Raw genomic sequence first — 24,264 nt, 5'->3', positions numbered from 1 at the left:
GACCTCTGTTTCCCCATTTTTTTTATTTCTTAAAACAACTACACAATGACAACGGGGAATGATGGGGTGATCATTGAATTAGCTCATCCTAGGTAAATAACATTTGTTTACATTTCTCCATCTCTCTGTCTCTCTCTGTCTTTCTGTACTATAGTTTCTTACCTACCTTTTTTCAAAAGAAAACACCATTTGGGATGAGAAGTATACTTCCGCTGACCCGCAAGATATGAATAATCCTTTATCCCATTACTGGATTTCTTCTTCTCATAATACGTAAGTCTTTGATCTGACTGTATTTTATGATTGTGATCATGATTTATCTTGTTGCTTGTATGTATATACATTGAAAGCTTATGCACCTGAGACAAATTCCTTGTGTGTCCAATCACACTTGGTCAATAAAGAATTCTATCTCTTCTATCTGCTCACCTTTGATAACATGAAAAACTGCATTTCAGGTTTTTTTGTTTCAAGTTTTTTATTTTGTTTTATATATACAGTATGTATCTATGTGTGAACAGTGTGGCACCTGGGTGTAATACATTCTAATACAAATAAAACTAGTAGATAATAATAGGTATTACATTCAACCAACTTATATATTAATATTAATATTAATATTATTATTAATAATAATAATATTAATAATAATAATAATAATAATAATAATAATAATAATAATAATAATAATACACATTTATATTAAGTTATAGTCTGTCATTTAATTATTCCATGTTTTCTCTTGTTATTGCTTTCATTTTATTATGTAAAAGTGTATACACTAATATTCCCCCTTTCTCTTATTTCTATTTCTTATTCTAACTTTTAATCATGTTGCCCTTTTATTAAAAGATGTTTTCTTTCTATCCTACCTAACTTCTAATCATGACACCTACCTAAAAGAGAAAGAAAAGAGAAAGAGAAAAAAGGAAATCAGAACAACAACAAAGAGAAATCATCTATCCATTATCTCTTGCCCGCTTCAGTATTTTAATTGCTATGCTTTTTTTGACTTGCGTTCCATATTCTTCTCTTGCATCTTTATCTCTGTCTGCATCTACTTCCTGGTTATTCAATCTAAGTATTTCTCCCATTTCTACCCTCTTCCACTGCCTAGTTTCCAAAATTTCTGCTCAAGCCCCTATCACACAAATTCCTTGTGTGTCCAATCACACTTGGCCAATAAAGAATTCTATCTCTTCTGCCTGCTCACCGTTGAGAACATGGAAAGCCGCATTTCATTTTTGAACGATTTTCTTTCTGGCTTAGATATCTCACTGGTGATCAACTTCGTAGCGAATCTTCCCCAGAAGCGTACATCAGATGTCTCCGAATGGGGTGTCGATGTATTGAATGTGAGTAATCTCTTTCTCCCTTTTCACCCCGTACGTAAAAATTCATTAATAAAGGAGAATATTTGTACTTACTTTACTTTACTTTTATTTGGACTTTTATACCGCCCCCTCTCCCCAAAGGGACTCGGGGCGGTGTACAGTCAGATAAAACACATCAATAGATGTAGCTCAGGATTGACATGAGGAGGATCCCTCAGACTTTAAAATTACCCTAATTTTAAAAACTATAAACATTTTTTGAGGGGTGCTCTCTGAGCTTTTCTTGTTTTCTTTCAAACATTTCATTACCCAAACCAGATAACATCATCAGTAACACGGTATCAGGCAACACTGATGATGTTACCTAGTCTGATAATAAAACGCCTGCAAGAAAACAACCAAACTCGGAGAGCACCAAGAACCCCTCATAAAAAAATTACATTTTCTTAAATTATGGTAATAATGTAAAGTCTGAGGGGGTCCTTGGTCCTCTCTAAACTTGGTTCTTTTCTTGCAGACGTTTCATTATACTGCACTGATGCTGTTACCTAGTTTGGTATTGAAACGTTTGCAAGGAAACAACCAAGTTCAGAGAGCATCAAGGACTCCTCATTTCAACCCTGAGCTACAAATATTCTCCTTTATTGGAATCTAAAATATATTGCTTTCAGGAGCAATAATATTTTTTAGAGGATCATTATATTCAAGTCTTTGTTTATTAAACTAATTCTACTTTTGGTGCGGGAATGTGCCTGCAGTTTACCAAGGAAAGATAAAACGACGGATACTAGAGTTGTTTATTAAAATAAACAAATTGCCATCCATTCTTATGAATTTCCTGTTGAATTACTCCGGACTTTATCGTTCAAAGCAGCCACCGCTGTGAATGTTTTTGTACTGCTTCGTTATCTCGTATATCAAGGAACTAATCCTGGAGTTTCTTGCTTTGATCAGTAAATCAAGTCCTGCCGAAATGGTGATTCAAAAAAGCAAAAAATCGGGCACAGAAACTTGTAGTTCCAATCCAGATTTACACTCTGTGCTGCTGGATTTGGTTGTTGTTTTTGTTGTTCTTTTGTTCTTCAAATAAGAAATCCTTCTTCTAAAATGATCCCGCTGACACGGGGAAGCAGAAGAGAAATGATAAGACTTTCCTCTCCACAATTCTTAGATTCTACTTCTTTGACGCCCCAATAGTTGCATTGCCTTTCAAAATTAATAGCTTATAAGTATCTAATTTGTCACTCACACTTCTCGTTTATTTATTGGGCAATCAAATATTTAACGTTGGGGTCCTTGATGCTCTCTGAGCTTGGTAGTTTTATGGCAGACATTTCATTACCCAACTAGGTAACATCATCAGGGCTAATCTTATCTAGTTTGGGTAACGAAACATCTGCAAGTAAACCATCAAGCTCAGAGAGTGTCAAGGACCCCACAGCTCAACCCTGAGCTATAAATGTTCTCTTCTATCAATATTTAACTTTGTTGCAATTAAATTATTTTACTTTTTGTTACCTGTCTTAGTGGATTGCTGGGATGGTCCAGACGGAAAGCCCATTATCTATCACGGATGGACACGAACGACCAAAATTAAATTTGATGACGTCGTGCAGGCAATCAAAGACTACGCATTTGTAGCGTCTGAGTAAGTGCTGATTATTTTTAATTACCTTGAGAGTAAAGCTTTTCAGAATGTTCTGCTGCAGAAATAAAGACAGTATTTTGAATTCCACTGCTCCCCTCTTTGTTCTTAAACTTTTCAAGCGTGTTTGGCCTTCAAAACATTGTCTTAACAGACTAGAAAAGATTTCACAGAATTCTTCCTTGCAAAATTCAGGCTGATCTCCTGGCTATTGTCAATTGCTTTAAGCAACTTACTTAATTATAATAAATTAATTAAAACATCTATCCTATTGCAACTCTGTGGTGCCGTATTATGGTGATTTTATCATAGTTTTATTTTAACATTTTATCTCGTGTATTGTATTGCCACATTCTTTCTATCTATATGTCTTTCTGTGTGTGTCTTTGCCATGGTGATTTTATCATAGTTTTATTTTAACATTTTATCTCGTATATTGTATTGCCACATTCTTTCTATCTATATGCCTTTATGTGTGTGTCTTTGCCGATGCTTTATTTAAACTTATATTTGAGTTTGTAGGTACAGTGGGTGTTATTAGTGTTGTGTATCAGTGTTTGCATGATCTCTGTAGATGCCATGCACTAAATTAATGAATAAACTTGCTTGCTTTGCTAAAAAATCTTTATTTGATTTCTGCAAAGCCATATTGGTATAAAGAGCACCAGTTCTGCGAATCCAGCTGCCCTTATCCACTGAAAAAACTCATATGACTCACAGTGGAAGAGTTAAGTTTAAATAGATAAGTGGCCAATAGATGCAAAATAGATACGTGACCAATTATGAACGGTTTATTGGCTCTGTTAGTAACGAACTGTCAAATGTGCAAACAGATTCAAAGCCCGCCTACCATATTTCTTCAATTTACATGTAACAATGTGTGAGAATGACCTTGGCAGAGTAGGGAAAGAGATGCTGCTTGGGAATGATTAGATAAGAACGTGCCTAGCCCACAGCTGCATAACAGGCAGAGAAAGCAATCCAGAAAAGAACTTCCTTATCTTACCAGGCTGTAAAAGAGACAGCAGGAAATTTTTAGGTAGTTCCGCTTTGATAACATGGAAAGCTGGCATTTCATTTTTGTATGCTTTGCAAGATTCTATTGACATAGCCTTAAAATAAAGCAGAATTGGTTCAAATTCCAGAGCTCTTTTCAAGTTGATTAGCTATAGACCAGTGGTTTCCAACGTGGGGCCTAGGCCCTATAAGGGGGCAATTTGGATTTTTAATGGAGGCAATTTGAACCTTGTTTAAACCAACGCCTTTTAGGCTTCCTCTGCGTGAGTAGAGTTCACTTTTTGAGTAAAGTAAGAGTTATATGTCACAGGAGTAGGATCAGGATTTTAGAGATGCTTAGGTGAGGCATTGGCCAAAAAAAAAGTGAGGAACCACTGCTATAGACACAAGGCCCTATTCTTATAACAGCTAAACCAATTGTTCTCGCTCTCAACAACTTTAAGATGGGTGGGCTTCAACTCCCAGAGTTCTCCAGCCAGCCATGCCAGATGGGGAATTCTGGGAATTAAAGTCCATCCATCTTAAAGTTTCAAAGGTTAGGCTAAACCCAAAGATGCTTTTGTCCCAAAAGGCAACAGGCTTTCTTGGGTTTTTTTTCCTTTGAAACCGTTTTGCTTCTTCAAAACGGCAGAAGCTTCTTGGGTGAGAAGCAAAATGTTTTCAGAGACAAAAACTAAACAATCCCAGTTGCCTGTCGGTGAAAGCATCTTTGGGACAACCTGGATGATTGAGAATCTCCATAGACATTAGACTAAACTCTAGTCCAGGCAGGGTTGGGTTCCTGCCAGTTCTAACATCTCCTATAGAAGAGGTTCCACAAATCTACAGTGCCTTTAGAACCGTTCCAGCTCCCTCCCCCCGCCCATCCCCACATCATCAAGATGAAGAGCGAGAGGAGAAATTCTGGCAGTAGAAGTCCACAAGTCTTAAAGCTGTCAACTTTGAACACCCCTGAGGTTTTTTTTTCTAAAGGGTTAGGGGTGCAAGGGTCTTGAAACTTGACAGCTTTAAGACTTGCACACTTTAATGCCAGAGTTCCTGAGCCAACATTTTGGTTGCTAAGCAAGAGCTTTGTTAAGTGAGTTTCACCACAGTTTACAATTTGTCCATGCCCACCCAGTTACATGGCAGGCAAGCCACTCCCACCCGGTCACATGGCCGGTAAGCCACTCCCACAAAGCAGGCCACACCCACAGAAGAGGTTCTAAAAAAAATTGAAACCCCCCACTGAGTCCAGGTGTGTCAAACTCAAGGCCCGGGGTCGGATCCGGCCCGCTGGGTGCTTAGACCCACAAGGCCACCCTGGAAACAGCCAAGGACTGGCCCATGGTCCCTCTGCCAGCGAAGGTAGTTTGTGAAGGCCCCGTGTGGCATTCCCGAGCTTCATTTTTGGTAGCAGAGGATTGCAGGAGGCCATCGCAGCCGAAAACAGAGCCTGTTTCCGCTGGCAGAGCACTCAGTCCACCACAGGTGCCCCCAATGTGAGTGACATCGAGCTGGCCATGCCCACTCTGGCCCCCTGAGGTCAAATACAACCCTGATGCGGCCCTCAATGAAACCGAGTTTGACACTCCTGCTGTAGTCTACCACAGTCATGATGTACACAAGGGGATTCTTTTATTACCCTCTTCATTAGTATTTCTCTCCTCTTCTGAAGCTATCCCGTGATCTTGTCCATCGAAGAGCACTGCAGCGTAGAGCAGCAGCGTCACATAGCAAAGGTGTTCCGGGAAGTGTTTGGAGACCAACTTCTAGCCAGGCCTGTGGAAGCCAGTGCTGATCAGCTCCCATCCCCAACTCAGTTGAAAGGAAAAGTCATCATTAAGGTAAGTTTGATTTGGCAGTAAAATAAATAAATAAATAAATGTAACAAAAGGCAGAGATGTAATTGTACTCCCTCTGTTGAAGGGAACTGAGATGGAGGCAGGGGTGAAATTCAATTTTTTTTTTTACTACCGGTTCTGTGGGTGTGGCTTGTGGGCATGGTTGGCTTGATGGGAGTGGCTTGGTGGGCGTGGCAGGGATAAGATACTGCAAAATCTCCATTCCCACCCCACTCTGGGGCCAGCCAGAGGTGGCATTTGCCAGTTCTCCGAACTACTCAAAATTTCCACTACCAGTTCTCCGAACTACTCAAAATTTCCACTACCAGTTCTCCGAACTACTCAAAATTTCTGCTACCGGTTCTCTGAACTACTCAAAATTTCCGCTACCAGTTCTCCGAACTACTCAAAATTTCCGCTACCAGTTCTCCAAACTACTCAAAATTTCCACTACCAGTTCTTCGAACTATTCAAAATTTCTGCTACCAGTTCTCTGAACTACTCAAAATTTCCGCTACCAGTTCTTCGAACTACTCAAAATTTCTGCTACCAGTTCTCTGAACTATCCAAAATTTCTGCTACCGGTTCTCTGAACTACTCAAAATTTCCGCTACCAGTTCTCCGAACTACTCAGAATTTCTGCTACCAGTTCTCTGAACTACTTAAAATTTCTGCTATCAGTTCTCCAAATTACTCAAAGTTTCCACTACTAGTTCTCCAGAACCTGTCAGAACCTGCTGGATTTCACCCCTGGATGAAGGTTTTCTATTCTTGAGAACTTTCTCCCTGGATGATAGAAAGTATAAGATTTAGGAAATGCCCAAGAATTTTATTTGAGGCTGGTTGGTATCTCAACAGTTCGAGTCCTAACCAAGGACCTAGGAACTGTTAAGGTATTGTTGTTGTTGTTGTTGTTGTTGTTGTTGTTATTATTATTATTATTATTATTATTATTATTATTATTATTATTATCATCATCATCATCATCATCATCATCATCACCACCACCATCATCATCATCATTATTATTATTATTTCTCTTCTCTAGCTTTGGATTTAGGTACGGTGTTGGCTTTCTACAATTCATCCGTCTGTCCGTTCTTTCTTTTAAAATTGTATTTAATAAAAAAGAACAAAGAGAAAAGGAATCAAGCAATAATAGAAAAAAAGAGGACAAAAAAAGGCAATGCCACATCAAGAAAGATTATATAGAAGGGCTTCTGATGCATTTATGCAGTTCTACAAAACAGTTTCAACAAAGGATTATATTTCATTATAACTACCCATCTGTAAACTACGTCTGTAATTACAGGAAGTCCTTGACTTACAACTGGTAGCTTACTGATTGTTTGAAGTTACAATGGACCATGGTTGCTATACACAAATACACACACACACACACATACACACACACACACACACACACACACACACACTGAAATATCTACTGCTATCTTCTTTTCCAGCAAATGCATTATTTTTAAAATATCGTGATAATTAATCTAATACTAATAGTGCGGGGTTGGCATTCAACAGAAGCGGTACGCCTTAAATTTGCTAGAGATAAAAGCCAGCTTTCATCCAGATCAGAACTGACCATTCTTTAGAACAATTTCATTCCTAACCAACGCCCACCGTAAAACAATTCATTTTGGGCTTAATAATTCCGAGTGGTGAAGCAGGTGTACATCTTGGCAGGCTTCTCTTTCTCGTGAACAAATCCTGGAAATACAGAAAATTTCACTGGGAGTAGCAAAGGAAAGCGACTTTGGCATTTGTATGTTTCAAAGTCGAATTGTTGAGAATTAAGCACTATTGTAATATTAAGCTTGAGTGCCAGAGATCCTCAGTCATGGAAACTTTAAATTTTCCAAAGCAAGGAAACCGTACACAGTGAGGTTTTAGCCCAGGGGTGTCAAACTCAGTTTCATTGAGGGACGCATCAGGGTTGTGTTTGACCTTGGGGGTTCAGGGTGGGCGTGGCCAGAGTGGGCGTGGCCAGCTCAACGTAATTCGTGTCAGGGGCGCCTGTGTTGACCCAAGTGCTCTGCCAGCAAAAACAGGCTCCCAGGCTCCATTTTCGGCTGTGATGGCCTCCTGCAACCCTCTTCCCGCAAAAACGGAGCTCGGGAGGACCGTCCATGACACTCTCGAGCTGTTTTCAGCTGTGATAGCCTCCTGCAACCCTCTGCCAATGAAAAAGGAGTTTGAGAAGGCTGGCCGCGGCCCTCCTAAACAGCCTCTTAGTTTAGTGACTTAAGTGCCAGCCCTTAGATTATGCTACAAATTGGGTCAACAAATAACGTCTTTCTTGGTCAACAGTGAAGGAGCAGCACAGATCATCAGAAGTTAGCCATTATCACGGGAAAGTGGAGTGAGAAAGCAGTTGGTCTTGGACGTGGAGCAGAAAACTCTTAATGATGCTCATGTTCTTTAAACAGGGCATTGTCTTCTTTAAGGGTGTTGTTTAGAGTAAAAGCTCAAGGGGAAAGCCTTGGAGAACTCATCCAAGGTGTTCCGTTTCTCACGATTGCTTTCTTCATTTACACCAGCATAAAAAACTGGGGCCTAAAGGTGATGTCGATGTGAACACAGAAGATAAGAAAGAGGAAAAGAAGCAACAAGGGGAACTCTACATGTGGGACACCATTGACCAGGTAACCAATGTTCCTACTTCTCCTGTTTGGCACAGACGTTCCTTTGTAACTGGCATTCATCATGGAGAAATGAGGAGGGAAAGAGATATTTTGAGGAGTGTATTGCTATCTTTTTTCTGATTTGGGGGCAAACTTGTCTTTAAACTATGTTTGGCCTTGTAGAAATGGACTCGCCATTATTGCGCTGTGGCCAACGGAAAGCTCTCCTTCAGTGATGACATAGAACAGAATGCTGAAGAAGAACCATTGAAGGTATGTAAACTCGTAGCTTATGTATTTACTTATTTTGTATTAAATTTATGTGCCACCTGACACCCAGCAACTCTGGAAGATTTAAATCAAAATTAAACCAAAACTTAAAATTAAATGAAAAGTTAAAATTAAATCTAAACTTAAATAAAAATATTAAAATTACATCAAAAATTGAAATTAAATTGATCAAATTAAATCAAAGCTAGCAGCAGCTATCCCATTGCCAATGTGGGCGGTATTTCAACCAGCAGTGAAAATGATTGGCAAACTATTAATCCTATCAAATCTGGCCAAGGTGTTTTATCACTACAGGTAATCTTTGTGTCAATGTTCCAACTGATGAGCCCAAGCAAGCAAGCACAATCGAGACGATCCAATCTCTTAATGCAAAACCTTATTAAGTACATCATTTTGGCACCGATTAAGGCAAAACCAGCTCTAGCTAATTCCTGTGTAATCCCACATAATTGAAGTATAGAATTCTCCTTGCCCTATTAATGCAGGTCACATTGTCCAATTGAGTGTCATTTTATTGTTATGAGAAAGTGTCTTTGGGTTTTCCAAACACCTGCTGAAGTGTCCTTGGCTCTCACGGTTTGTCTTCTTGGTGTCTGGTGTCTACATTTTACCTTCCCTCCCCCCTAGTTCGTTGGCAAGCTGAGAAGCAATAATAGTTGCAACATCATAAGTGCACTTTGAACTTGACACTTTGACTTACATTCATGCAACCATGGTTTAAGTTAGATTGCTCTTGGGAAAAGTCTCTTCAAAGGTATGACCATCGTACCACCACTATAGTCACATGATTTCAATGTTGGTGCTTGCCAACGAAGCCGGATCTGTTTAACCGTGTGATTTACTTAGTGACCGCAGTAAGAAAATGCTCATAAAATCTGATCCAGTCATGTGATGTCTCCCTTAACAACTGCATCACTTAGCAACCAAACTTCTGGTATCAGTTCTGGTTGTATGTCAAGGACGTGATCAGTTGTAAGGACAAATTGAAGGAGGATGAAATATTCTTCGTTATATTTTAGGAAGTGAAAAGTACAGAGCTACACTACGGTGAGAAATGGTTCCATGGGAAGATGGCAGAAGGGAGGACCACAGCTGAAAAGCTCCTGCAGGAATATTGTGCTGAAATGGGTGGCAAAGATGGGACCTTCTTGGTCAGGGAGAGTGAAGCCTACCCAAAGGATTACACCCTCTCGTTCTGGTAAGGGTCTAATTTGGAACACGCTTTTCCTGTTTCGGTGCATGAATCAAGTTTTGTCACTTTGGGGAAGAAGGTGTATTTTTTTGGGGGGGGGGGGATGTACTTGTCAGGGTTCCAAGTAACAATCCCATAGCAAACAAAACTCTGAGGCAAGTAGATTCCTCAAAGAATATTTTATTGGATATATTATATTGGCACAGTTCTGGTGAAAACCGACTCTGAAGGTCCCCGCGATTTTCACCTAATTAAAAGAAAACGTTTTCCCCCTTCCCCAAGCAGTCAGTTACATGGTCCAATCGGTGCTGACCGATTGCCTGGTAACTTCACTCCTCCTCTCTGACCAGGTGTGAGAATGTCCTTGGTTCCCAGGAGAAAGAGTTTTGTTTTGGCTACAAAATCCCAGCTATCTCTACTCCCCCCCATCCTTAACCTCCAACTCCAGTGTGGCAACACTGAAGTCCAAAATGGCTTTGGCCAGGTCAGCTTCAGGGTTGGCAGTACTAAAATTACCGTTGTTGTGAGTGTTGCGTTGTGAGGCTGAATCGGGGCTCGGTGTAATCCGCGAATGGTCCCAAATTCTGCTCCTTTTGTCGACCTGTTATGTATGAAAGGTTATACACAATTGGAAGTGGAAAAACAAACATCCTGATTGAGATGGGTCAATTGTGTAGGAACTAAGCAAGCTGTTTCCTGAATTTGTTCTTATGTTTTGGCTGTCTTCGAAGCAAATCTAAGGAACTAAAACACTTTAAAGCAGTGTTTCTCAAACTTGGTGACTTTAAGTCCTGTGGACTTCAACTCCCAGAATTCCCCAGCCAGCTATGCTGGCTGGGGGATTCTGGGAGTTGAAGTCCACAGGACTTAAAGTCACCAAGTTTGAGAAACACTGCTTTAAAGCAACACTTTTCAAACTTAAGAAGTCTGGACTTCAACTCAACCACCCAGCCTAATTTTTGCTGAAAATGCCAATTTTCTTCTGTTTTTTTTTTTTTTTGGGGGGGGGGGGGGCAAAAGGATCCCATAAGCAAACAATGGTTTGCTTAACAATCGCCACAAAAAAGCTTGGTGGGAAGGCAACGGCGCTCCATGCGCCTTCGGCGTTTAGTCATGCCGGCCACATGACCACGGAGATGTCTTCGGACAGCGCTGGCTCTTCGGCTTTGAAACGGAGATGAGCACCGCCCCCTAGAGTCGGGAACGATTAGCACATATGTGCCAGGGGAACCTTTACCTATAACTGAGGTGACCCAGTTTCCTTCAATCTTCTTTCTCTTTTCCTGATGCAAACAGTTGCAGTTCCCAAATTAAAAGAAGAACAAGAGTTCTTTTTTTTAAAAATGTAACATTCTTTTTTCCTCGTTCGTCCTAGGCGATCAGGTAGAGTCCAGCACTGTCACATCCGCTCTTCTACAGATGGAGACGGCATCAAATATTACCTGACCAATAACCTCACCTTCGACAGCATTTCTGACCTCATCCAACATTACAAAGAAGCCCATTTACGGTGTGCTGAGTTTGAGCTGCGTTTGACTGACGCCGTCCCGAATCCCAAACCTCACGAATCTAAGAGGTACGTGGAGCCAAGAGGAAATTCCAGGGCGGGGGTGAAATGCTATTTTTAATACTGAAGCTTTCTGTTTGGTCTTTGCTACGGTGGCTGATGGAGAATTTGATTTAAGACAACAGGGAAAGTCAGCTGAACTGACCGCAGGGTTGAATTATGCCTTGACTGTGCAGCTTTAACCTCAAGGAGCCTGGAAAGAGCTGCAAACTTTCTGGGAACAAGTTCTATAAGATAATCATTTGGCCAAGATAGAATGGGGAGACGTTAATTTAGCGGGATTCTCTTGCTTTACTTTGTGCTTCTGGTTGTGTTGAGTGCTTCTTCTGTCTTCACCTCTGAAACTGCTCCACTGGGTTTAAGGGGGGAGGTTTTGGTGAAGTTGTATCTTTCTCTTCAGTTAAGCTGGAATTGAACTGGGAGACTCGTGATGGCGAACCTGCAGGTGGCATATGGAGACCTCTCTGTGGGCATGCGAGCTGTCGCCCTAGCTCAGCTCCACTGCGCATGGGTGTGCACCTCCCGCTGGCTAGCTGATTTTCGGGTTTCTGCCCCGCATGCAGGAGAACATTTTTGTTCCCAGGAAGTTACAGGGAGGCCTGCTAGGCCCAAAACAGGGTGTGTGTGTGGGGGGGGCGCATGAGTGGGTGTCATGCGCACATTGCATTATGGGTGTAGGCACATGCGCTGTCGCATGCACGCGCATGCTTTCGGCACACAACGAGAAAAAGGTTAGCCATCATTGGAGTAGGCAAAGCTTATCTTTGTACGAGCTCCCTACTTATATTTGACCACTGGTTTGGAAATCTTTTTTTCCCCATTTTTAAAAAAATTCTCTCACATACCATTGTAACTATACATTCACATAATTGTTATTCTTCTTTACATTTGTCGTTCTTATACATTTGTTATACATTTAATAGGTTATAATATGCAGTTTGGGTTGCTTTATTTACCATCCCTTCCGCCTGTTGTAACCCCACCTTATTTTCCCTTTCTTTTCTCCCTCCCTCCCTTCTCTACTTCCTTCCTTCCTCCTCTCCTTCCCCTTCCTTCTTCTCCTTCCCCTTTCTCCTACTCCTACTCTTCCCCTTCCCCTTCCTACCCTCTCTCCTTCTCTTTCTCTCCCTTCCTTCCTCCTCTCCTTCCCTCTTTCTTCCTTCCCTCCTCTTCCTCTCATTATCTCCTCCTCCTTTCTTTTTCTGTTATTATAGGTGTCTCTTTCAAATCTCAGTTTATGTTTTCTTGGGGTGGCATTTCCACAAACCCACCTATCATTTAGTATCATTTCTTATTCCCCTACCTTCGCTAATCTATCCTATGCTTCTTTTTTCCTGGTTTGAAAACCTAAACGACTGGATTTATGGCAGGAAGGGAAAACCCCCAGCGGTATCCACATTCAAGAGTACCTTGTTGCTTGCAGAAAGAAGGAATACTCTCCTCCTTTCACCCTGAAGCTGCATCTTCGTGAGATTATTTTTTTTTAAACTGCTATCATTTTTTCTCCTCTCTTAGTTGGTATTACAGCAACCTGAGTCGCGGAGAAGCGGAAGATATGTTGATGCGGATTCCAAGAGACGGAGCCTTCCTGATAAGAAAGAGAGATGAACCGGATTCCTATGCCATAACTTTCAGGTAAGAATAAGACGCCCGGGATAACGATTACATAAATTTTCAGAGGGGTCTTGTGGTTGACTTCACAGAAAAACATCATACAATGGAGAATCTCGTGGTATCTGAAGCATTAATTCACCTATTACTACATAGGCTTCAAAAGGGCCTTCTTGGCTTTGTTAGATTAATCAGATGACAGTGGTGTCTTGTTTCATGGGTTCTTGAGTTTCATGGGTTCTTGAATGTCCTTAATCAGCCCTCAAAGTTGCAGAGATGGGTAAGTCTCGGGTTAAGCCTAGGCAGATTCTCTCCCTTCTAAAATTGAAAATAGCAATAGCGCTTAGAGTTATATACCGCTTCGTAGTGCTTGACAGCCCTCTCTAAGCGGTTTACGGAGTCAGCATCTTGTCCTCAACAATCTGGCTCCTCTTTTTTACGGACCTCAGAAGGATGGAAGGCTGAGTCAGCCTTGAGCCGGTCAGGATCAAATTGCTGGCGGTCGGCAGAGTCAGCCTGCAATACTGCCTTCTGACCACTGCACCACCATGCCTCAACTACTTCTGTTTTCATCTAATTCAGCCCAAACCTGTTAAGCTGGAACCTGAGAAACATGGCTAATTATTATCCAGGTTGTCCCAACTGCCAGTAGGAAAAGAAGAAGGATGAATCCTATTATCTAGTGTGGTAGGAAAGGGTTTGGAGGCTAAGTGAACAGCCAGGAGAATGGAAACATTTTCAGACAAGAAGATCTTATAATGGCCTGTGAGAATGACCTTGAAGGGCAGAGAAAGAGTTAACCTAGACAGCTGTCACACACATGGTGTCTTAGCCAACAGAAGGAAAAAGGACATAGGATGTCTCAGAAGGGACTGTCTGTAGTTTTCCGGAAAGTAAAGAGAAGATCTTTCAGACTTTCAAGATTCTGTTAACGTAACCTTACAATAAAGATAGTGTTGGTACTCATGGTTATGCTTCTTGTCTGGTCTACCTCAAAGGGTCAACAGATCCTCTAATACTCCCTTTGCAAATATTTTAGGCTTCTTCTATTTTAGGTGCCAGGAAATGGAGTCATCCATAAACAATCATCTCTGTTTGCAAAGGCTCAGCTAAACAGAAAGCCAGTTTGGTCTGTTGGTTAAGGCACCAGGCTAGAAAGCGGGAGACTGTGAGTTCAAGTCCTGCCTTAGCTGTGCAAGTCTGTTGGTTGACTTGGGGCCAATCACCAGGAGACAGTGAGTTCTAGTCCTGTCTTAACCATGCAACCATGCACCTGGGCGACTTTGGGCCAGTCCCTCTCTCCCTCTCTCTCCCCCTCCCTCCCTCCCTCCCTCCCTCCCTCTCTCCCTCCCCCCCTCTCTCTCCACAACCCATCACACAAAATGGTTGTAGGAAAAAAAATGGAAGGAGGAAGGCGTGTTGGATCTTCTCTTGCCTTCTTCAGTTACTTGTAAAAAATAATAAAGTGTGGGGAGTAAATTAATTAAATAAATAATCTGACAAGGTTCCAAGTAAGACCCCCCAACGAAAGAAGACTCCAAGGCTTTCAGTTCCTCAAAGTTCCATTTTATTAGAGGTGTCATATTGCAACATCCTCAAAGTTCCCTTTTATTAGAGGTGTCATATTGCAACATCTGGGAAAACCCGAATCTGAAAGTTTCCAGGTGTTCCCCAGACCCAAATGAAAGTCCAAGACCCTGCCCAGCACCCACATGTCCATCACATGGTCCAATCAGGCACCATCCAAAACTGGAGATGCCTCCCAGTCACACCACTCCATGGGGCAGGGCAAGACGTCCGTGACTCTCTGAGAAAGGAATGTTATGGAGACTATATATCTCCCGTATTCCATATAATCCCCCCTCTGTGGCCGACCGGAAGGCCCAAGGCAAAAGATGGCTTCCAGCCCTGACACAATCTGGAATTCTGAGGGCCATTCCTGCTCACAGATTAGATTGCTTTAAAAAGAAGCCCATTCCTTGTTTCTTCTGCAGAGCCGAGGGGAAAGTGAAGCATTGTCGAATTAAGCAAGAAGGCCGCCTCTTCGTCTTGGGAACCTCTGCTTATTTTGAGAGTTTAGTGGAGCTGGTGAACTACTATGAGAAGCACCCCTTGTACAGGAAGATGAGGCTGCGATATCCGGTGACAGAGGAACTTCTGGAGCGTTACAGCATGGTAGGTCTCTCTTTTTAAAGAGGGTGCTAAAAACTACCCATGGAACTACCTTAAGGTGGCTCAGGGCTAAGACGCTGAGCTTGTCAATCAGAAAGGTCGGCAGTTCAGCGGTTCGAATCCCTAGCGCTGCGTAACGGAGTGAGCTCCCATTACTTGTCCCAGCTTCCGCCAACCTAGCAGTTCAAAAACACGTAAAAAATGCAAGTAGAAAAATAGAGACGGTCGTGGGAAGGTAACAGCGCTCCGTGCGCTTTTGACATTTAATCATGCCAGTCACATGACCACGGAGACATCTACGGACAGCGCTGGCTGTTCGGCTTTGAAACGGAGATGAGCACCGACCCCTAGAGTCGGGAACAACTAGCACTTACGTGCAAGGGGAATTTTTTACCTTTAATTATCATCTTAATTTTTTTCCCCATTCCTCTTTGGCCCTTTCTAATCCCCGAATCCTGAAATCATCCATTTGATCCTTTCTTCTTTCAACAAAACATCCACGTAGGATTTTTAATCTTTCAAGGAAAACAAAAATCTTTGTGGGTTTTGTTCTCTGCCTAAACAAGTCAATTTCACCATTTCTGCAAGTTCAGTTAATTTTATCATCCATTGTAATAATAATGGGGAAGGTGAAGGTGTTTTGTTGATTTTCCAACTTTTTCCATATAATAACCTTATCACGGTTACCATATACCACGGTTACCATATACCAGGGGTGTCCAAACTTGGGAACTTTAGCATAGCTGGCTGGGGAATTCTGGGAGTTAAAGTCCACAAGTCTTAAAGTTCCCAAGTTTGGACACCCCTGCCATATACGATGTTGGCAGAGCCTTTTGGAAGTTACCTCCAGCTTAGGGCTGAGAGTGAGTGATTGGCCCAAGGTCTCCCAACTGACTTTGTGCCTAAAGTAGGACTAGAATTCACAGTTTCCTGGTTTCTAGCCTAATACCTTAATTACTAAATGAAGCAGGCTCCTGGAAAATCCTTTGCACTTTGAAAATTAATGAAATACACATAGCCACCAAATGCGTTGGCAATGAAAAAGTTGATGCCCTCCAAAAACCATCAGTATTGAAGTAATATAGGAACCAATTTTGATCCTGCTAAGAATAAAAAATGCAACTTATTAATTATGTACCAAACAGACATAATGATTTCTTTCTACCTTCCTACCCTCCTACGTTCCTAGATAATGAATCTCTCTAATTAAGGGATATAGTTTCTTTATTGCATCTATCTATATAAAAATGGCTCTGTGTGTGTATGTTCTAGCATAACTCTGGAACACCTCAAGCAATTTCAATCAAACTTGGTACACAGATGACTTACTCTCTGGAAACAAATACTGTGGGGATAAGACACCCCTAACACCCCTCGGTGTGTGTTTTGTTAAGATACAGCCTGTTGTGCCGTAAAATGGCTTCTACTGTACAATGCAGTGGAGTTGCCATGATAACAGCTTCACACAAGGGGGCTCTCTCTGGTAAGGGGGAAAATCCAACATTAGAAATTACGTTCTCCTGATAAATAAATACCTGGGCAATGCCAGGTTATCAACAAGTTGTAAATAAAGTTAAATGAAGAATGCTAAAATAATTATTGTAAAATCAATAATAGTTTTTAAGAGCAGAGCATATTTATAGGGAGACATGCAGCCAAGATGCTTCTGCAAGTAGTTAAATTATTGATCTTTTTAACATGAGGCAGGAATCCCTTAGAGCTGTCATAAACACATAGCATTCTTTAGTTGCAATTCACCACTTTAGAACAGTCTTTAAAATAATGTATTCACTTACTTTGAGAGCACAAGATTGAAAAATGGAGATTTCAATCCGGCCAACCTCAGATTGTGATTAAAAGACTCCATCATTTTATACCCCAAGCCATGGCAAAATCTTTTCTGGCTGTATGAGAAAATAAATGTGTGGGAATGATTGAATGATTCTATCTTGGATTGTTAAAATTCTCTTGTGTTACATATCACTGTGGCTGCCATCAAACAACACAACAATCACTTTATGGCTTCACCTTATGGTGGCAACTAGACAACATGACTCTAAATATAAAGTCTGGTAGATTTTCCGGTATTCAGTTGCTGTATATTAAAGTAGATAATATGCTGAAGACTCAAGACGTTGATGGTAATTTCATTTTATTTTGATTTTCAATTTAGGAGAAAGATCCTAACTCTTTATATGAAGTCAAGATGTATGTGGAGCCCACTGAAATAACACCTTCTGTGGTGAGTGACTCATCTTGATCTTAGCAAAAAGAATGGGGAACTAATTACGCTTCATCTATCATTTTTCCATTCAAACATCAACAACATAATTCATACCATGTGTCAAAATTCACCTGACTTGTGTATTTGAAATGTTTTTTTTCCATTGCTTCTTTCTCGAAGCCACAGAGAACAGTTAAAGCCTTGTACGACTATCAAGCCAAGAGAGATGATGAACTGACATTTTGTCGAGGAGCCTTAATTCATAATGTCTCCAAAGAAAGTGGTGGCTGGTAAGATTTAGATGATGATGATGATGATGATGATGATGATGATGATGATGATTTGGTTAATCTTTGGTGAGATTCGCAGCCTTTGAGGCTGGTTGATATCTCAACAGCTCGAGTCCTAACCAAGGACCTAGGAACTGTTGCGGTATTATTATTATTATTATTATTATTATTATTATTATTATTATTATTATTATTATTATTATTATTATTTGTACCTTTGTTGAATATCTGTGGAGATCAGTGGTGGCATTCAAATTTTTTTCCTACCAGTTCTGTGGGTGTGGCTTTGTGGGTGTGTGTTTGTGAACGTGGCAAAGGAAGGTGGCAAAGGAAGGATACTGCAAAATCTACATTCCGCCCCCCCAAACAAAAGAAGATCAGCTGGGAAGCAACAGGGGCGGGGCCAGCCTATTTGCCGGTTCTCCAAACTACTCAAAATTTCCGCTACCGGTTCTCCAGAACCGGTCAGAACTGGCTGAATATCACCTCTGGTGGAGATTCTCAGTCAGCCAGGTCATGTTTGTCCCAAAGATGCTTTTTCAAAAGGCAACTCGACTTTGTTTTTCCTTGAAGTCGGTTTCGCTTCTCATCCAAGAAGCTTCTTCAGTTTTTCAGAAGCTTCTTGGTTGAGAAGCGAAACATCTTCAAGGAAAAACAAAGAAGGTCCAGTTGCCTTTTGGAAAAGCATCTTTGGGACCTACTTTTTTTAAAACTCTTATATGCATGACCAGCAATGTGCAAACAGCTGGCATTGTATAGGATGCCTAGAAACATCTTCAGAATGCATGGTGTTTTTCGGCAAAATATGAAATATCGCTATTATTTTAATAAGTTATACACTTTCTTAGGCATTGTGTATAATACCTAGGCATTATGCGGAATGAGAAGAAGTATGTAGGCAAAGTATGAAAAGAGGATCATGAAAAGGGTTAGGATTAAGGTTAGCCTAACTCTAACCCTTTATTGCAAAGACATATATAAGAATCACCTTCCTTTGTTCATTTTCCTCTTGTTCCTCCCTACCAGCCCACTCAATGTAGTCCAATCCAACATTACATAAGCTTCTGGTTTTCACAGATTTCAAAGCCTTTTAAAGTAAAGAACAGTTAAAATCAACATAGGTGGCACAATTTATAATCGGTTTCACGGGAGCTGAAGCGATTTTAATAATTGGGGGTGACAGCCTGTAAATGCTAAATCCGTTAACCGCAACCCCTTTGAATGTGTGGTTTTTCTGGTTAATTATCTTCTCTAGAAATTTTTCGTGCTTGGTTTATTGCGATTACATTGCACATCTTGGAAACAAGCATTATGTTTTAGAGGCTGCATATAGTATTTTATGATTAGATGTGATGATTGCTAAAAGCATCCTTCAGGGCTTTTCCAAGGTGGGCAGTTTTAAAAGATTTAAATCTAATAAGCAATTGATAAATAGAATGGAAGGGAAGGGGAAGGGAAAGAGAAGAGAGCTGGAAGCTACCTTGTAGGTCTTCTAGTCCAGCTCCCTGCTCAAGCAGGAGACCCTATACCATTCCAGACAAGAATAGAATGGAAGGGAAGGGAAGGGAAGAGAAGAGAGCTGGAAGGGACCTTGGAGGTCTTCTAGTCCAGCCCCCTGCTCAAGCAGGAGAATCTATACAATCTCAGACAAGTGATTGTCCAGTCTCTTCTTAAAAACATCCAGTGGTGGAGTGCCCACGATTTCTGAAGGCAAGCTATTCCACTGGTTAATTGTTCTCACTGTTAGGAAGTTTCTCCTTAATTCCAGGTTGCTTCTCTCTTTGATTAGTTTCCAACCATAGCTTCTTGTCCTACCCTCTGGTGCATTGGAGGATAATTTGACCTCCTCTTTTGGGGGGCAGCTGGAATGCTGCTATCATTTGATTGAGAATGTGTGCGTTGTTATTTTGATTATTCAAATCTCACTCCTTAGTTCTTTCTCCTTCTTACTAGGTGGAAAGGTGATTATGGGTATAAAGTCCAGCATTATTTTCCATCCAATTATGTGGAAGACATGTCGTCTGAGAGCATGGAAGAACTTGAGAATCAGGTAAGGAATTTTTGTCAGAATCCCATCAGAGATGCGATTCAACATTTTGTACTACCTGTTGTGTGGGCGTGGCTTGGTGGGTGTGGCAGGGGAAGGATACTGTAAAAAAAAAGATGAAAATTGTTTTTTTTTTTAAAAAACCTTTATAACGATATACATATCTTTTCTTTCCAGATCTTTGAGGACAACCCTTTGGGATCACTATGTCGGGGCATTCTGGATCTCGATTTATATACAGTGGGTATGTAGATGCTGGGCTCCAATATTTTTTGCTCCTTAAATTAGAATTAATGTAGATGCCATGGAAGAAAAAAAAATGTAGCTCTAATAGAAAACCTTAGGATCCTCCTCCTCCTCCTCCTCCTCCTCCTCCTCCTCCTCCTCCTCCTCCTCCTCCTCCTCCTCCTCCTCCTCCTCCTCCTCCTCCTCCTCCTCTTCTTCTTCTTCTTCTTCTTCTTCTTCTTCTTCTTCTTCTTCTTCTTCTTCTTCTTCTTTTCCTTCTTCTTCTTCTTCTTCTTCTTCTTTTCCTTCTTCTTCTTCTTCTTCTTCTTCTTCTTCTTCTTCTTCTTCTTCTTCTTCTTCTTCTTCTTCTTCTTCTTCTTCTTCTTCTTCTCCTTCTCCTTCTCCTTCCTCCTTCCTCCTCCTCCTCCTCTTCCTCATGTAAGTTCTTCATAAGGACAATACCATTGATTATCTTCTAACTAGCTTATGGAAGAGAGATCCAACCTAGAACCAATGTCTAATCAATGACTTACCTCCAGAAGGTATGGGTGTTCCCCATCACTGGAGGTTTTTAAGAAGAGATTGGACAGTAATATAGGGTTTCCTGCTCAAGCAGGTGGTTGGATTAGAAGACCTTCAAAGTCCCTTTCAACTTTGTTATTCTGTATTCTCTGTACTCCACCTCTGCATAGATTTTTTGACTGTTTACCTTAGTAGTATAGCTTTTCCTTACCGTGTTTGCGGTTCCACAGGGTGAACCATGCTTCCCAAGCTAATAAAGGCCCTCCCCATGAAGAAACTTTTGAAGGAACGATAGACAAGATACAGTTGGCATTTCATGGCTTAATAAAGCAGGCCCAGAGGCCTTGTAGAACACTTCGGCTAAAGGAATGCGGAGTAAATTCCTTATTTTTTCTCATTTTCAACAGTGAAAATGCCTCAAGGAAACCACGGGAGGAGTTTCGTCTTTGTCCTGGAGCCCAAGAATCCTGAAGACCCCCCCGTTGAGTTCGCCACCGATAAGGTAGAAGAATGGTTTGAGTGGTTTCAGAGCATCAGAGAAATCACCTGGAGAACTGTTGAAGAGGTAGGTGTGAAGCCTGCAGCCACCTTTTCTTTTGGGTCTTTGGCCTGCCACACTTTCTATTATTCTACTATGCGTTTTCTATTGTGGGAAAATGGGAGGGGGGGATGGTAAGGAGTTAGATGCGATGTAGCCATAACAAAATTCTTTCAAGAAAGCCAAGGTCATCCTTTGTTTCTGCACCTCTGCACCTGACCGGAACTGGATGGGCGGAACTGCCAGCATGCCAGTGGGAGATTGGACCATGGGATGGACTTGTGGGTGTGGGGGCAAGATCTTGAACTTTCAACCGGGTGGGGAAAACCGGGAAGCTTTCAGATTCAGGTTTTCCCAGATGTGCCAATATGGCTCTCTTAATAAATTGGTACTTTGAGCAGTACTTTGCCTTGGACACTGATTTATTTTTGGATGCTATTTGGAACCCTGACAGTAGTAACTCTGGCCCCTCGCTAAGCACTACTCAGCCATTCAGTTTAGTCTTTGAGCTTTGTTAGTTTATGTTAGTAAACTAGTAAAATTATGGCTCAAGCATTTAGTCTTTTGGCTAAAAGACCAGTTTTCCAACCAGTTACGCCGGTAACCAAAAGGCTGAGTAGAGATTCTCCTTTGCAGACTTATTTTCCTTAGAGGTAATCCTCAAATGATGACCACAATTCGGACTAGAATTTCTGTGGCTAAACAACACAGTCATTAAGTAACTCGCGCCCCATTTTGCGACCTTTTTTTTTTGGGCCACAGTCGATAAACGAATGATTGCAGATTAAATGAATCATACGGTCGTTACACAAATATGGCTTCCCTCGTTGACTTCGCTTGTTGGAAGCCAGCTGAGAAGGTCGTAAAAGATGATCACATGACCCTGGGATTATGCAACCACCTGGTTGCCAGGGGTCTGAATTTTGATCACATGATCTTGGGGATGCTGCTGTGGTTTTAAGCGCGAGGACTGGCTGCAAAGTCACTTTTTTCATGTAAGTTTGAATAGCAATAGCGCTTAGGCTTATATACCGCTTCACAGTGCTTTACAGCCCTCCAAGTGGTTTACAGAGTCAGCCTCTTGCCCCCAACAATCTGAGTCCTCATTTTACCAACCTTGAAAGGATGGAAGGCTGAGTCCACCTTGAGCCGGTCAGGATTGAACTCCTAGCAGCGGGCAGAGTTAACCTGCAATACTGTATTCTTAACCACTGAACATCATGGATGGATGGACGGTTGAACAATAGAAGGAAGGGCAATAGCACTTAGACTTATATACCACTTCACAGGGCTTTACAGCCCCTCTCTACGCAGTTTACAGAGCCAGCCTCTTGCCCCCCACAATCTGGGTCCTCATTTTACCAACCTCGGAAGGCTGAGTCAACCTTGAGCTTGGTCAGATTCGAACTGCCAAATTGCAATCAGCAGAAGCAGTCAGCAGAAGTAGCCTGCAGTTCGGCACTCTAACCACTGCACCACCACAGCTCTGAATAGTCATTAAACGAATGGTTATAAGTCGAGGACTACTTGTATATGGTTCAACATCACACAACTGTCCTTCAATTGCTCTATTATTCCAAATTAGCTTTTACCCCCAATTGTCATTCTCAGCACACAAGGGCAGTGTGGCATTTCTGACAGTAAACTAATCAGGTTACCCGGAACTCAAATAGTAAGAACACTTTTATGCTTTGGGATGATTGACAGGGAGTTGTTCTTTTTTTAAAAAAAAAAGGTAAAAAAGTTCAGCTTGATTTAATCGTTGGAGTTAAAATATTTGGAGATCTTGAGACAGGATTTCAGTAGAAGCCAGCCTAAAGTTGAGGTCCACTGAGTGATTTTGTGAGGTTTCTTTTCCTCTTAGGCGCCATGATCTAATGTATAATCTCTAAACTTCGCTTTTTTTAATTACATTTTAAAACAGAAAACTTTAAAAGGATACTTGGAAAAGAAGCAGTTAATTGCCATGGAGTTATCTGACTTGGTGATCTATTGCATACCAACGAGCAAAACCAAAGACAACCTGGGTAAGCCATTTTTAACCCAACGGCTGGCTTGCTAAATCCAAAACAATATTTGTTGTTTTTAGAGAGGGGAGGTGATCTTCAAAACAAACTCTTCGATATTGGCATATTTTCCAATATTGCAAACCGGGGAGATCTGCAACCTAAGGGTTTTGGAAAGGTCCTTCTAACTATGATGCCTAAACATCCATGGCACAATTTCTTCCTATTTGAAGTGAGATGCAGGTGGAAATTGCTGCATAAGCCATTGGAAGTAATCTCACTGTCTCTCTTCCGCCTCCAGGTAGGGTGGGATCTATCTTGCAAACTTCTGCCTACCAGCATATTAATTTTGCAATTTAATTTTAATTTAACTGAAGGCAGCAAATGTATCTAATTCACGTTCCTTCTCCTATTTTCGCCACAACAACCTATGGCAGTGATGGCGAACCTTTTTTGGCTCGCGTGCCACAAGTGGGGGGAGCGCAGGGGGGTCAAGTGCGGGCATGCCGCACCCATAATGCAATGCGCGACCCCCCCCAATGCGCATGCGCACACAACGTGCGACCCCCCCATTTTTACATGTTTTTTTTGCCCTCCCCAGGCTCCAGGGGCTTTATAGGAGCCTGGGGAGGGCGAAAAGAGCCTCCCCCGACCCCCCGGAGGCCCTCCGGAGGCTTCAGGGACTGTCTGGAGGCTTCCCTGAAGCCTTCGGAGTACTTAAAACGACCCTCCGAGCAAACCGGAAGTGTCTTTTGAGTCCCAGGCTTGGTTGAGCCTTGCTGGGTGATGATGTAATGAAAGGGCTTTGAGATTCCTATTATGGCTCTGCCTGAAGGAGGTTGATCTTTGTTATGTAGAATAGACTGGCTTAGGCATTAATGGTCCATTGACAAAAGTGGTGTGTGTGTGTTTTGGCCTCCCTTTTAGGGGAAATATTCTGCCCTTTTAATATTTCCTAAAATATCTTGTTTTCCTAGGAGAGGGGTGGGTGCTAACTTCCTACACTTTCATGGCTAAGGTAGCACTACTACTTTCTATGGTGCTTTGACCATTAGGATAAACTGACTCTCCTATTGCAACTCTGCAGTAAGTAACTGTACATTTATGAAATGGCTTTTTCCTGC

At 41.6% G+C, this 24,264-nt stretch overlaps 1 protein-coding gene across 1 annotated transcript in view; it reads left to right on the top strand.

Moving 5' to 3' along the window:
* PLCG2 (phospholipase C gamma 2) overlaps window positions 1–24,264 on the top strand; it is a 94,783-nt gene that overhangs the window by 58,293 nt on the left and 12,226 nt on the right. The window contains exons 11-26 of the mRNA XM_081963329.1: window positions 155–273; window positions 1,270–1,355; window positions 2,862–2,982; window positions 5,654–5,822; window positions 8,372–8,476; window positions 8,639–8,728; window positions 9,766–9,944; window positions 11,314–11,514; window positions 13,021–13,140; window positions 15,111–15,291; window positions 17,462–17,530; window positions 17,693–17,802; window positions 19,756–19,852; window positions 20,027–20,093; window positions 21,004–21,161; window positions 23,059–23,161. Coding sequence (XP_081819455.1) covers window positions 155–273; window positions 1,270–1,355; window positions 2,862–2,982; window positions 5,654–5,822; window positions 8,372–8,476; window positions 8,639–8,728; window positions 9,766–9,944; window positions 11,314–11,514; window positions 13,021–13,140; window positions 15,111–15,291; window positions 17,462–17,530; window positions 17,693–17,802; window positions 19,756–19,852; window positions 20,027–20,093; window positions 21,004–21,161; window positions 23,059–23,161 — 1,975 coding nt within the window. The remainder of the gene's footprint in view (window positions 1–154; window positions 274–1,269; window positions 1,356–2,861; window positions 2,983–5,653; window positions 5,823–8,371; window positions 8,477–8,638; window positions 8,729–9,765; window positions 9,945–11,313; window positions 11,515–13,020; window positions 13,141–15,110; window positions 15,292–17,461; window positions 17,531–17,692; window positions 17,803–19,755; window positions 19,853–20,026; window positions 20,094–21,003; window positions 21,162–23,058; window positions 23,162–24,264) is intronic.

This window comes from Natrix helvetica (genome assembly GCF_964273705.1).
Source record: "Natrix helvetica genome assembly, chromosome: 10".
Taxonomy (NCBI): domain Eukaryota; kingdom Metazoa; phylum Chordata; class Lepidosauria; order Squamata; family Natricidae; genus Natrix; species Natrix helvetica.
Note: the sequence above shows the minus strand (reverse complement) of the source record. Positions and strands in the feature narration are given on the sequence as shown.